The sequence below is a fragment of the Plasmodium malariae genome (assembly GCF_900090045.1).
Source record: "Plasmodium malariae genome assembly, chromosome: 7".
Lineage (NCBI taxonomy): Eukaryota > Apicomplexa > Aconoidasida > Haemosporida > Plasmodiidae > Plasmodium > Plasmodium malariae.
Window position 1 is genome coordinate 1,346,291 of NC_041781.1, and position 12,973 is coordinate 1,359,263.

At 27.6% G+C, this 12,973-nt stretch overlaps 4 protein-coding genes across 4 annotated transcripts; 2 read left to right on the forward strand and 2 right to left on the reverse strand.

Annotated features, from left to right (window-relative positions):
- Positions 1–162: 162 nt before the first annotated feature.
- aPRS (proline--tRNA ligase, putative) lies at positions 163–1,860 on the reverse strand (the record flags this gene model as incomplete). Its single annotated transcript, XM_029004116.1, has 1 exon — positions 163–1,860. The coding sequence occupies one exon, from the start codon at positions 1,858–1,860 to the stop codon at positions 163–165; it is 1,698 nt and encodes a 565-aa protein (XP_028860838.1).
- Positions 1,861–3,394: 1,534 nt separating this feature from the next.
- Positions 3,395–5,296, reverse strand: PmUG01_07036900 (protein phosphatase-beta, putative; the record flags this gene model as incomplete). Its single annotated transcript, XM_029004117.1, has 2 exons — positions 3,395–4,128; positions 4,393–5,296. The coding sequence occupies 2 exons, from the start codon at positions 5,294–5,296 to the stop codon at positions 3,395–3,397; spliced, it is 1,638 nt and encodes a 545-aa protein (XP_028860839.1).
- Positions 5,297–8,523: 3,227 nt separating this feature from the next.
- TLP2 (thioredoxin-like protein 2, putative) lies at positions 8,524–9,604 on the forward strand (the record flags this gene model as incomplete). The annotated part of the gene is made up of 5 exons (XM_029004118.1): positions 8,524–8,598; positions 8,727–8,834; positions 9,070–9,136; positions 9,399–9,479; positions 9,552–9,604. The coding sequence occupies 5 exons, from the start codon at positions 8,524–8,526 to the stop codon at positions 9,602–9,604; spliced, it is 384 nt and encodes a 127-aa protein (XP_028860840.1).
- Positions 9,605–10,843: 1,239 nt separating this feature from the next.
- PmUG01_07037100 (zinc binding protein (Yippee), putative) lies at positions 10,844–11,840 on the forward strand (the record flags this gene model as incomplete). The annotated part of the gene is made up of 2 exons (XM_029004119.1): positions 10,844–10,887; positions 11,498–11,840. 2 exons carry the CDS (start codon positions 10,844–10,846, stop codon positions 11,838–11,840), a joined length of 387 nt encoding a protein of 128 aa, XP_028860841.1.
- Between the last annotated feature and the right edge of the window lie 1,133 nt (positions 11,841–12,973).

Below are 12,973 nucleotides of genomic sequence, written 5' to 3' on the forward strand. Positions count from 1 at the left end.
CATATGTGGAATAAAGGTTAAAAAAAAAAAAAAAAAAAAAACTGCATCATTGTCGTAATTTAAAATAAACTGCATCATTGTCGTAATTTAAAATAAACTGCATCATTTTTGTATTTTAAAATAAACTGCTTCACTCTTGTAATTAAAAACAAACTGCACAAATTACATAAATTTGAAATACCTGAACAACTGCTGAATGGTCATCATTTTCGTTTCCTGTGAAGAGCGCTTTCTGTGTTCAATAGTGATATTTTGAAAAGCTAAATATAATTTGTTTGTGAGAATATTGTGTGAACTGTCTATATAATTATAAAAATCGACAGGTACTTTAACGTTTTTATCTGTTTTATTTAAATTTATAATAATTCTGTTGGGTACTCCTATTAAATCGCAGTTTTTTAGCTTTCTGGACAAATGTAAATCTGTATCATCGTAATATATGTCTACATTATTATTTTTGAATGTATTGTATATAAATAAGGCTAAAACGTATTCAACATCATTGCTGTTTAGGGGATTGTAGAATATGCGTTCAGTCGACTCTATCGTTTTGTTTTCGTTGTTTTCCTTATTTTCATTACATCCTGCACCACCGCTAAGGGCTTCTTTTTGTTGTGCGTCGTTTACTGTAAAGACTTGACCAGCTTTCGTTTTAACTTCTCCAAGTATTTTTCTAATTTTTGTAGAGGAATATTTACTTTTCTGATTAGTTTGTATGAGATATACTGTAAAGGGAGCCAGGTGTTCCGGCAATTTTATTCCTTCGTGATCATAAAAACTGTCCACTAAGAAGTAGAGGAGTCTGTATATGCCAATTCCGTAGGATCCCATAAGAATATATTTTTTTTCATTTTTTTTATCTAAATATTTTATGTTTAATTTTTTTGAATAATAATCTCCCAGTTTGAAAATGTGTGCAGCTTCTTTATATTTTCCATCTCGACATAACACTTGAAATTCATGACTTTCCACTGCATTCATTTTGTCCTTTTTTCTTTTTTTTATAATATTATGTGTTATATTTAATTGTTGAAAAATATGACTATAACAATTTTTATAAATTTCATAAGTTTCATTCATGCATTTTTCGGAGCTATGAAATGAGTAGCCATCTTTCATTAAAAATTCCTTACTTTTAAATAAACTTTTTTCAAATCTTTTTTCATTTCGAAATTTATAATTAAATTGATGAATTAATATAGGCAAACATTTTGCAGTTATATTTTCATTAAACACTTGATTAATTAATGATAGAGATGCTTCTTCACAAGTTGGACTTAATATACATCCATCATCCTCCATTTTATTTTTTACAATTTCTTCTGCATTTTTATTAAGTTTTTGTTGTTTTTGTTTATATACATATAAAAACTCATCACTGTATAGCTTACTTCGGTCTGATATATTCCATAATTTTTTTGCTTGAAGAATGCTTAACATTAGACAGTGAGAATTAATTTTTTCTAAATGGTGGTTTACAAAATATTTTATTTTATTTATTACTCGAAGTCCTAATGGTAAAATATTATACAGTCCATTTACATCCCTGATATAGTTAGCTCGTTGTAACAATTCGCTAGCTTTATCCCCATTCTGTTTTATATTATCATTATATATTTTATTAAAAATATATTCAGAGCCAAAATACGATTTCTTATTACATGATAGAACAATTAGCGCGTTATATCTCTTGATAATTTTTCTTCTCACACCATTATTATTACTATTATTATAATTTGTATTATTATAGCTATTATTATAATTCGTCTTATTATAATACTTATTTATAAAAAAAATATTTTTTTTTTTTTTTTTTAGTATATCTAATTTTGAAGAAAAAACAAAATAGAGCAAGTTCATGAAAAGCAAAAATTTAAAAAACATTATATACCGACTGATTGCATTTGCTCTTCTATACTTTTAAGTATCCCACTATGCTGCGTATCTCCTGATACTTGATACGTTCGAGGAACGGGCGAAATTATTCCTTTCAGCCAAGAATTGTTATAATAGAGAAGGAGCTGGGTGGTGCTGCTTCCGCTGCTTCCACTGCTTCCACTGCTTCCACTGCTCCTACTACTGTTACTACTGCTGGTGAAACGTGTGTATATAACATACGTGTAAATTATATGATATAAACAACACAACTGTGTAATCATGTATGAACATGTAATTAACTGTACGTTGACAATGCTTAAGACCTTTCTCGAACTACTTACTGCTACACAGTTAAATAAAAGATATTAAGGGGAAAAAAGAAAAAAAAGAAAAGAAAAATACAATACAATAGAACAAAATACAAACAATATATTAGAACAAATTGAATTTTCGGCCGTCATCCAAAATTTTGCACCATTACTCAGCTCACTTGGAATGCAGTTATATTTATTTTTTCTCAATTTTTTTCCCAATCTTATTTCCTTAATTTTTTTCCTAATTTTATTTCCTTATTTTATTTCCTAATTTTATTTCCCTATTTTTTTTCCCAATTTTATTTCCTTTTTTTTTTTTCCCCCAGTTCTATTTCCTTATTTTTCTTCCCAATTTTTTTTTTTTTTTTTTTTTTTTTTTACAATCCTTTCTCCATTTAGCCTCTAAGTATACAACCCATACAAGGAAACCCCATGTTCGTCCTTTTATCTCTGCTTATGAATTATGCTTAGTGACATTCGACAAATGATGAGTTAATTTTTAAAGTACTTAAAAAATATTCCTTGAAGGGAAATTATTCAAGGTTCATTAGCCGAGAGAAAATAGAAAAAAAAAAAAAAAAAAAATAAAAAAAAATACGCACATACAAGTGTTCTTACGTATGCGCATACGTGTATAGTTACATATGCACAGTTTTACATGGAGCTACTTCTGCTTAGGTGAAAAGTTGAATTAAGGAACAAAAAATTTAAAACGTTATTACAAAGAAACCAATTGAATAAAATGGGAAAAACGAATAAAAACAAAGGAAATCATGAAAAAAGGAATTTTCCAAAAAGTACATAAATTCGTAAGAGAAGTAAAAAATGACTAGCAGAAGACCTGAGAGGAAATTATATACGTATATTTATATATAAAATGCAACGATTTCGTGATTTTATTGTTTGTCGTAATTTTTTAATTTAATTTAATTTTTTTTTTTTTTTTTTTTTTTTTTTTTTTTTTTGTGCACCCACATACGCAAGTAAATACGTGGAAGGTGTATATATGAGGTATAAGGGGGTGTTGTGTGGGGAAAAGGGCTCAATATAATATACTGACGAATATGCATGTTTCTTGTTTGATGTCCTCGTCTTCCCCCTCTCACAAAAAGAGTTAATTAAAAGTACATAACACATAATACATATAAGTCCTACTTGGTATCGTCAAAACTATGCTCGTCTTTAGCTAAGACCAGGTTAAATCATAGCATATAGTGAACGCTCCTTCTTAAGGCTTGTGCATTTGCACGTAGAGGAGCAGTATTGAAAGTTATAAAATCTTTTTCCATAAATTCATCAACAATCATAAGTGAAGCTGAGTTTCCACATCGATAACAATAATTGGGTGCACTAAATATTGTAACCACTTTATCGTTATGCATCCATTGAAATCCTTCTTGTACTAATTGATGAGCTCTACATATACAACTAAGATTATTCATATGTAAAAATGTATTGGTTTTATCTTCATTAAATAATACACCTGCCCCTCTAGGAGATACTTTCCATCCTTCACTTACGTCATCCTCAGGTCCTGCTGGGTCACTCCATAATAAGTCACATATAGCACCTTCTTGTGGTATTTCTTTAAATCGATTCAATGAATTGATTTCTTGAATGGTTTGTACATAAGGTGATATACCTCCATGATCACAGAAGATTTCCTTATTTATAATAGCTGTTAATGGTAAATAATCAAAAGCATCTGTTAAATATTTCCATGCATTATTATCATTGTTATATTTTCTTATACATTCATCATAAAAACCATATACCTTTGTTATCTGTCTACTCTCATGATTTCCTCTTAGTATAGTAACTTTATTTGGATATTTAATTTTTAGACATGCGACAAGGCAAAAACACTCACACGAATAGTACCCCCTGTCTACGTAGTCGCCTAGAAATAGGTAGCTCACATCCGGCGGTAGCCCCCCTACAAAGAGCAAAAAAGAGAAGCATAAGGATAAAGGGGAAGGTAAAGATACAGAGAACGTAAGGATACGGAAAACGTAAGGATACGGAAAACGTAAGGATACGGAAAACGTAAGGATACGGAAAACGTAAGGATACGGAAAACGTAAACAACGTAAATATGTGATTGGAACTACACGCGATAATGGTGGTGCATGCACATCCGTTATACGTAATGTATAAAACACATGAGATAACCATACTACATACACATGTGCATGTTTACCAATGTGAAAGAGCTCCAAAAGGTCGAAAAACTGTCCGTGGATATCCCCAGCTACGGTCACGGGGGCACTGACTTGAATGCAGTTTGGTTCTTCTTTTAATATATCAATTAAAAGAGTACACATTAATTTAATTTCGTCAATGTTTAGAAGTTCGCATTTTAATAATTTACTTATCCATTCATCAACGCTGTATGATATTTTTCGAGTACTCAAATTGGCACATAAATTATCATTTTGATTTGTATGTTGCTCTTGATATTTGTTATAAAATTGCTCATAAATTTTATCATTCTGTGAAGAATTTTGCGCGCCCTTCGCCTTCGAAATATCATCATCAATATTATTTACATTGTACGAGTACAATTCCTTAAGATTTAATGAACTATTTTTATTTTTTTTTATCTTCCTGTTATACTCATTTTCCGAGTTGACCTCTTCATCACTTAACTCTTTAACAGATATGTTTTCATTCCCTGTGTAATTTCCTTCATTAGTAAAATTTTGGAGATTTGATATTGTCATTTCGTCGTCATTTGACATGTTGTACTTTTTACCTGACCGTTCATAATTTTTCGTATTTAGCGATTTTTCTCCATTTTGCGATATTTCCCCATACGGTACGTTTTCCCTATTTTGACAATTTTCCCCATTCGGTACGTTTTCCCTATTTTGACAATTTTCCCCATTCGGTACGTTTTCCCTATTTTGACAATTTTCCCCATACAGTGCGTTTTCCCTATTTTGACAATTTTCCTGCCCAAATACTCCAATTTTTTCCTTTTTTTTCCCCCCCAAATATTTAATTTCTGCTTCTACATTTTTGTTCAAGTGCCTTAAGTTACTCTTGGAGTTTATAACATTATTAAATAGGAATCCTCTACTCGTTAATTCGTATTTACTCATCGTTCTTCTTTATGTTTTAATAAACTGCTTCCTTTTGCGTTTAGTCATATATGTAGACGCATATACGGACATGTACTTACATATGTATATATATATATATATATATATATATATATATATATATATATATACTATTTACCTGTATGTAGTCGTACACTCTTTATTTTGTATTCAGTTACGGGGAAGGACATCCAATGAGCAGTAAGTTGAGGTGCTATTCTGGGGGACTACTTTGTAAATAATTGGCGCTTTATCCTAGGTAACCTTTTCTAGACGCATGGATATATATACACACACGTATATGTGTATCTGTATATATATGTATATGCGCGTAGGTGTGTGTTAACTCAAAATAAACTTCTTTACAATACACGTGATATGTAAGCGACATGAAATAACGATCTTCCGCTTTTTGTAATGGTTAAGTAATGTAAATTTTTTAATTTATATATATATCTTTTTAATTATATTTTTTTTATTTAATTACAAAAAACTAATTTTTTATTTTTTGCCTCGGCACAATAATGCTGGTAAATAAACAGCTTCAACAGCTTCGTGTCTCAGCTTTTGCAGTTGCGAATAAGACGTAAATTCTGCCTTGGGGGATATTCCGCCCGTTGCTGTTAGCTAGTGGGCGCGTAGGTACGTTTATATATATATATATATATATATATATATATATATATATATATATATATATATGTATACATGTGTATATGTACGTATGTATTTATTTATTTGCGAGTGGATACATATAGGACACAAATGAATGCATGAAATTTTTGATAACCCACGTGACCCTATGAACTGATCAAACATATAATAAAATGGATTCTATCTAAAAGCTCAGGAGCATATTAAAAGGAAGCGAAATAAATAAAACAAAAAAAAAAAAAAAAAAAAAAAAAGTTGAAATGGTACGAAGGAATAATAATATAAGGTCGTGAAATAAAATAACAAGATGGTATACAAAGTGGTATACTAAATGGTAAACAAAATGGTAAACAAAATGGCATACAAAATGAAATACATAATTACTTACATAATTACTTACATAATTACTTACATAATTACTTACATAATTACTTACATAATTATATACATAATCACATACATAATCACATATATAATTACATAATTACATACGTAATTACATCCAGTGTATCATAATGAATGCCACACAGCATGTAATACCGAGTGCCATAAAAAAAGACGAATTTTTGGGACAATTCAAAACTGGGGATACTAAAAAATGATATCAGTCAAAATAACACGACTACATGTATAGTATTCTCCTTGCATATATGTTTAACCATATTGTTTATTATGATAAAAGAAAAAAAAAAAAAAAAAAAAAAAATTTTAGCTAATTCAGTTAAAAAAAAAAAAAAAAAAAAAAAAAAAAATTATGATAATTATGATAATCATAATAATTAGGCACTTAAACAATGAATATAAATATATTTTACAAAAATTGTAATTTACTACACTTTTTACAATTGTCTTTTTTGTTAATTATACGATAATGTATCTGTTGAAAAACTTGGGGGAGTAATTAATTAACAAGTGGTGGGCAAAAAAAAAGGGCATGCACAAATGAAAAGAAAAAAAAAAAAAAAGGAAAAAAACATGATAAAAACGTCAATAGAACGTCATAATAACATCAAAAAAAACATCAAAAGAATATCAAAGGAATATCAAAAAAATATCAAAAAAAATATCAGAAAAACATCAAATAAAAATCATGAAAACATCATATAAACATTATATAAACATCATGAAAACATCATGTAAATAAAATAAAAGCTAAATATGAGGGGAAAAGACGTAAAAATAAGGCAAAAAAGGGGTAAATATAAAATGTACGTCAAAAAATATTTGTATAATTGTATAACTCTTAAGATGAGTGGTGATTCGTTTGAAATACCTTGAAAAAAAAAAAAAGGTACGTTTACATTCTTTAGTAACATTGAATATGTACATGCATATGTCAAAGTTAGTGTAAATGTATGTGTAATAGCATGTGTAATAGCATGTGTAATATTATGTGTAATATTATGTGTAATAGCATGTGTAATATCATGTGTAAAAGTATTCGCGTATGTATAAATGTATGTATTTGTAACAAATGTGTATATTATTTTGTTAATGCATATATATTCATATGCATGTACATATATTGTACAGCAAGTTTTGGTACATGATTTTATTTTTCTTTCCCTCCCCCAAGGTGGTACACTCCAAACATTTTTATACATATATATATATATGTATAACATGCGAATAAAAAAACAGAAAAAAAAAAAAAAAGAGGTTTAAAGTGCATGTAATTATGATTTTTTTTTCTTTTTTTTTAATAGGTAATAGAAAAACTTGAAACATTGAATTATGTGGTAAATAAGGGTATTTATAAATGTAGCCTTCTTATGCTTTGAAGATTACACTGTGCATGATTTATAAATATATCGTTAATTTTTTTTTTTTTTTTTTTTTTTTTTGTCATGTTTTTCTCAGAATGAACAATGTAAGTGTTACATAAGTTCTGTTTATATTTATATTTGGGCTTTTAATTTTTTTAATTTTTTTTTGTTTTACTGTTTGTTTTTCTGTATATTTATTTTTGCTTATATATTTTGGCATATTTCTCTTTGCCCATTTCTCTTTGCCCATTTCTCTTTGCTCATTTCTCTTTGCTCATTTCTCTTTGCTCATTTCTCTTTTCCCATTTCTCTTTGCTTATTTCTCTTTGCTTATTTCTCTTTGCTTATTTCTCTTAGTTCATTTCCTTTTGCCCATTTCTTTTCGTTTTTTTCTTTTTTTTTTCTGCTCTGAATCGTGTAAAAATAAGGAAAAGATGTTACTGTGAAAAGTGTTGTGTTATATTTGGTAAAGACTAATTCACTAAAGGAATTTTATGCTAATATAAAATTTTGAGTTATATAATTATAATAAATAATATAAACTACCTAGCTTATTTGCTACGTGTAAGCTTGCATATGAAATTACGTGAACACGAATAAATATGCTTATTAATGAATATATAAAGCCTACAAATAAAGGAAATACGTATGTGTGAATATAGGTACCTATGCATATATGTAGGTAATTCCTATATAAATACACAGACGAACTCAAATATACATGCACACGTACACCCTTAACAGGCATACATATATATATATATATATTCGGGAATATAACGTTTATTTAGTGGTACGTTTATGGAAATGAATTCTTTAAATAAATTCAGTAAAATAAAATACTCAGTTGTGTCAACAGTTAGCAGGCGGAATATTTATACAGTAAGGAAAAAAAGAATTTACAGAATTGTTTTGCTTTAGCTATTTAAAAAAAAAAAAAAAAAAAATTATTGCATGTTAAGAAAAAAATAATAAAATTTAATGTAAAATATAAACAAATTAAATTACAGGAAATAAGTAAAGTTGATGATTATTTAAAAAAAGTAAACTCAGGGAAGTTGGTTGTTGCTCAGTTCGGAGCTTCTTGGTGTGCGCCTTGTAAAAAAATGAAACCAATAGTAAGAAATTTAAAAAAAAATATAATAATGTATAATTCGTCTTTCATCGCATATTATTTCACCTTGCGAGATTTGTCATTTTTCGCGTCTTTATGCTATGAGGAAAGGATGTACAAATGTATATATATACATATACGTATACATATACATGTATACATACATTTGAATGAGAACATAACTTTGCTGACCCTTGAAGTATTTACTTTTTTAGCAAATTTTTTTACCCCATCCGTAGATTAAAAAACTAGGTGAAAACAATGAAAATATTGAATCGTTATACATAGACATTGATGAACTTCCCGGTATATATACAAGAATATGAAAGAGATAAATTTTCGGAAAATGTTCTTTTGCTAAATGGACTATATATGCATATACTGTGCATGCGTTTATGCACATGTTCGTGCATGTGTCATCACATGCACTTGTACTTGTGTTTTGCCAATATATATATATTTATATGTGTATACATATGCATGCGTTTGTTTATGCCTTAACATGTACATGCATTTTTTTGTCCTTGCCACAATTACCGAATATATTTTATTTTTATCTCTTCTAAAGAACTAGGAGAAAACGAAGATATAAATGAGCTACCCACTTTTTTATTGAGAAAAAATGGGAAATATTTGGATAAAATAATTGGTAAGTTTTTATTTATATAATAGTAGCAAGTTATTCAACAATTTGATAATCTATGTGTCCTTTTTATCGCAGGAATGAATGAGGAAGAGCTGACAAAATCGGTTGAGAAGCATCAAAGCGATTGACGTTACAGGGGATAGGAGCGTAAATGAGCATATATACGTATATAATACAGACACATATGCATGTGTATTTATATATGTATATACATAAGTTCTTCTGTTTGTTAATTTACGTGTTACATTACAATGAAGGATAACCTTTTTCGATACGTATAGCACTTTTTTTTTTTTTTTTTCTGCGTAATAATAAAGCAAAGAATTAATAATAAATCATATTTATAAAGTTAATGCTGTTAAAATAATGAAGTGTTATGAGAATTACTTTACGAGTATAAGTCTCATTTCAAGGGAAGAATTTAATGGAGTGTATAGAAAGAAAAAAAATAAAATAAAAAATAAGAAGTTTTCCTATTTTCTCAATTTTAAAAAGTTGACGTATTAACATCTAAACATATATAACAAAATTATGGTACATTATTTAATCTCTATTTTTTTTTTTTTTTTTTTTTTTTTCTTATAAACTCTACACAGCTACTGAACATTTGCAGTTACGTAATTCAATGAATCTAGAATATTCTATGTGTAAATATATTCGTATTACATACATACAAACGTACGCAAAAGCGCACACATATATAAAAACATAAAATATAAATACATATGTACACACTTTTCCTGATCTCGTTTCTGTGCAAATGCTGACACCTCATCTCCTACAATTTATTTCATTTTAATGAAATCTTTTGACACATCGATTTGGCATTCGCCAGTAAATTGGAAAAGAAAAAATTCGCAAATAAAAATTATGTATACACGTACACAATGCATGTACATATATATATATATATATATATATAATTGTAGTGGATTTTTTTTTTCCTTTTTTATTAATTTTGTTTGCAATATTTTGAAAAGTGTAAAATGAAGCAAATGTCACAGGAAAAAAAAAAAAAAAATTTTCTTTTTAATAATTGTCATTTCAAAAATAGTAAGAAATAGCTTCATATAAAGTAGTAAGTCTTTCGTTCCACATTTTTAGTTATATTAAATAAAATTATGAAAATTTGCAATTAAGATATTAGAATATGTACATGTATATATATATGTACATATATGCGCCATATGGCTGATGCAAAATGAAAGCCCTTATACTCAAGTTTTTATTTGAAATTTTTAATATATAAATTTCGATTTATGATTCTTAATTTTAAAATATTTTATTTTAAAATTATTTATTTTAAAATATTTTATCATAAAATTTTCATTTTTAAAGTAATATTTTTGAAGCAGTATTTTTAATTTATGGGTAGATCATTCAAGGTTTTTCTGAACAACTACGTATATAGGTACGCTGAAAAAAAAATTGTTCATATGTGCATACGTACACGTGTATATATTTATTTATAGCAACTCATACTTGGTATTTATCGGAATTTGTCGATGAATGGCCGAAGTGTAGTGAGAGCGAGCGTGTGTGGGTATATGTAAATGTGTAATTGAGTAAAGACATAAAAGAATGATCGCATACCTGCAAATGTATGTGCAGGTCATTTGTTGCATTTAACAAACGTTTATCTTTAAAGGATTATGCGAATAAGCGAAGTTGTCTCGTATGGAGATATATGCTCATATACATATCTACATACATACATATATACATACATATATATATACATACATATATACATACATACATACATATATGCATACATACATATATACATACATATATACATACATACATATATACATACATATATACATACATATATACATACATATATACATACATATATACATACATATATACATACATATATACATACATATATACATACATATATACATACATATATACATACATATATACATACATATATACATACATATGTATATATGCGTATGCGTGTGCACATATAGGCATGGATACACACGTGCACTTTTCACTCCCATTAGTTGTTCAGAATGTGGGAACCACTTATCCGACCCTAGTGAACTAGTCTCTACATCCTTCCGCGGTAGGACAGGACCAGCTTGGTTGTTCTCGAAAGTTATAAATGTATGTGAAGGGCAATATGAAGATAGAATGATGACAACCGGTCAGCACACAATTGTTGACATATACTGTAATAACTGTAGAAATAATGTAGGGTGGAAATATGAAGATTCATCCGAAGAATCTCAGAAATATAAAAAAGGGAAATATATTTTAGAAAAAGCTTTACTGTCGTTTTTGGTTATAGACCAACGAGGGAAAGAGCATGAATTTGAGCTTAAATCATCTGATTGTGATTTTTGATAAGACAAAAAATGGTCAAACAGACGTACATATATACTTGTGCATATGCGTACACTTACATACGTACGTAGTACCTATATATATATATATATATATATATATATATATATATATATATATAAATACATATATACCAGCATAAATGCATCCATTTCAAATACAGCTCTTTTCGCATTCCGTTTTTTTTTTTTTTTTTGTTTCTGATATATTTATGCAAAGGTGGGAATATATGTAAATGAGCATTTATATCTCGTTTTCCCCATTTTCCCTTTTTTTGTTGTTATAGTTATTTTGCTTTATTTTTTTTTTTTTCATTTTACTTCACCTCATTTTATTTTTTTTTGCGTCATTTTTTATTTCACCATTTATCAAAAATAGGTATGCATTTTCAATTTCATTTTTTTTTTTCTCATTTTTAATTTCCTGTAATATGCACAGCATTATTATTATAGCACAAGTGGATATCTTACAGTAAAGCATGGTTTTATTCTCATCACAAATATGACCATACATACATATATACATGTATATATGCGCATATGTGCATATAAGCTTATAAACGAATTTCAAACCAGCATACGTATGAGCAATTATTACACTGATAAATTAAATAAAAAAAAAAAAAAAAAAAAGTTTATACACACTTCAATGAAAGGTTTTATATACCTTTTTCTTTTTCGACCCCCACAAATTATGTTGTTACACTTAACAAGCAACACACGGGGTGAAAATATGTAACCTACTGAAAACAATGCTTAACCATTTATTGGCTATTGTCATCATTACATTAGTACTTTCGTTAAATAAATAAGGTATACAAAATAATTGCGTTTATAAAATATTTAAAATAACAGGGAGAAGAAGAAAAAAAAAAAAAAAATTATATATATAAAAAAAAAAATAAGTTAAAAAGAAAAAAATTTATTTAAAAAAAAAAAAAAAAAGCAATTGGAATTTAAAATAAAAGAAAAATAAAAAAAAAAAAAAAAAATATATATATATATATATATATATATACATATATATTTATACATATATACGTACACATATATATACACCCATGAAAACACGAATATAAACACACATATATACACAAATAGACACACTTATATATATATATATATATTTATTTA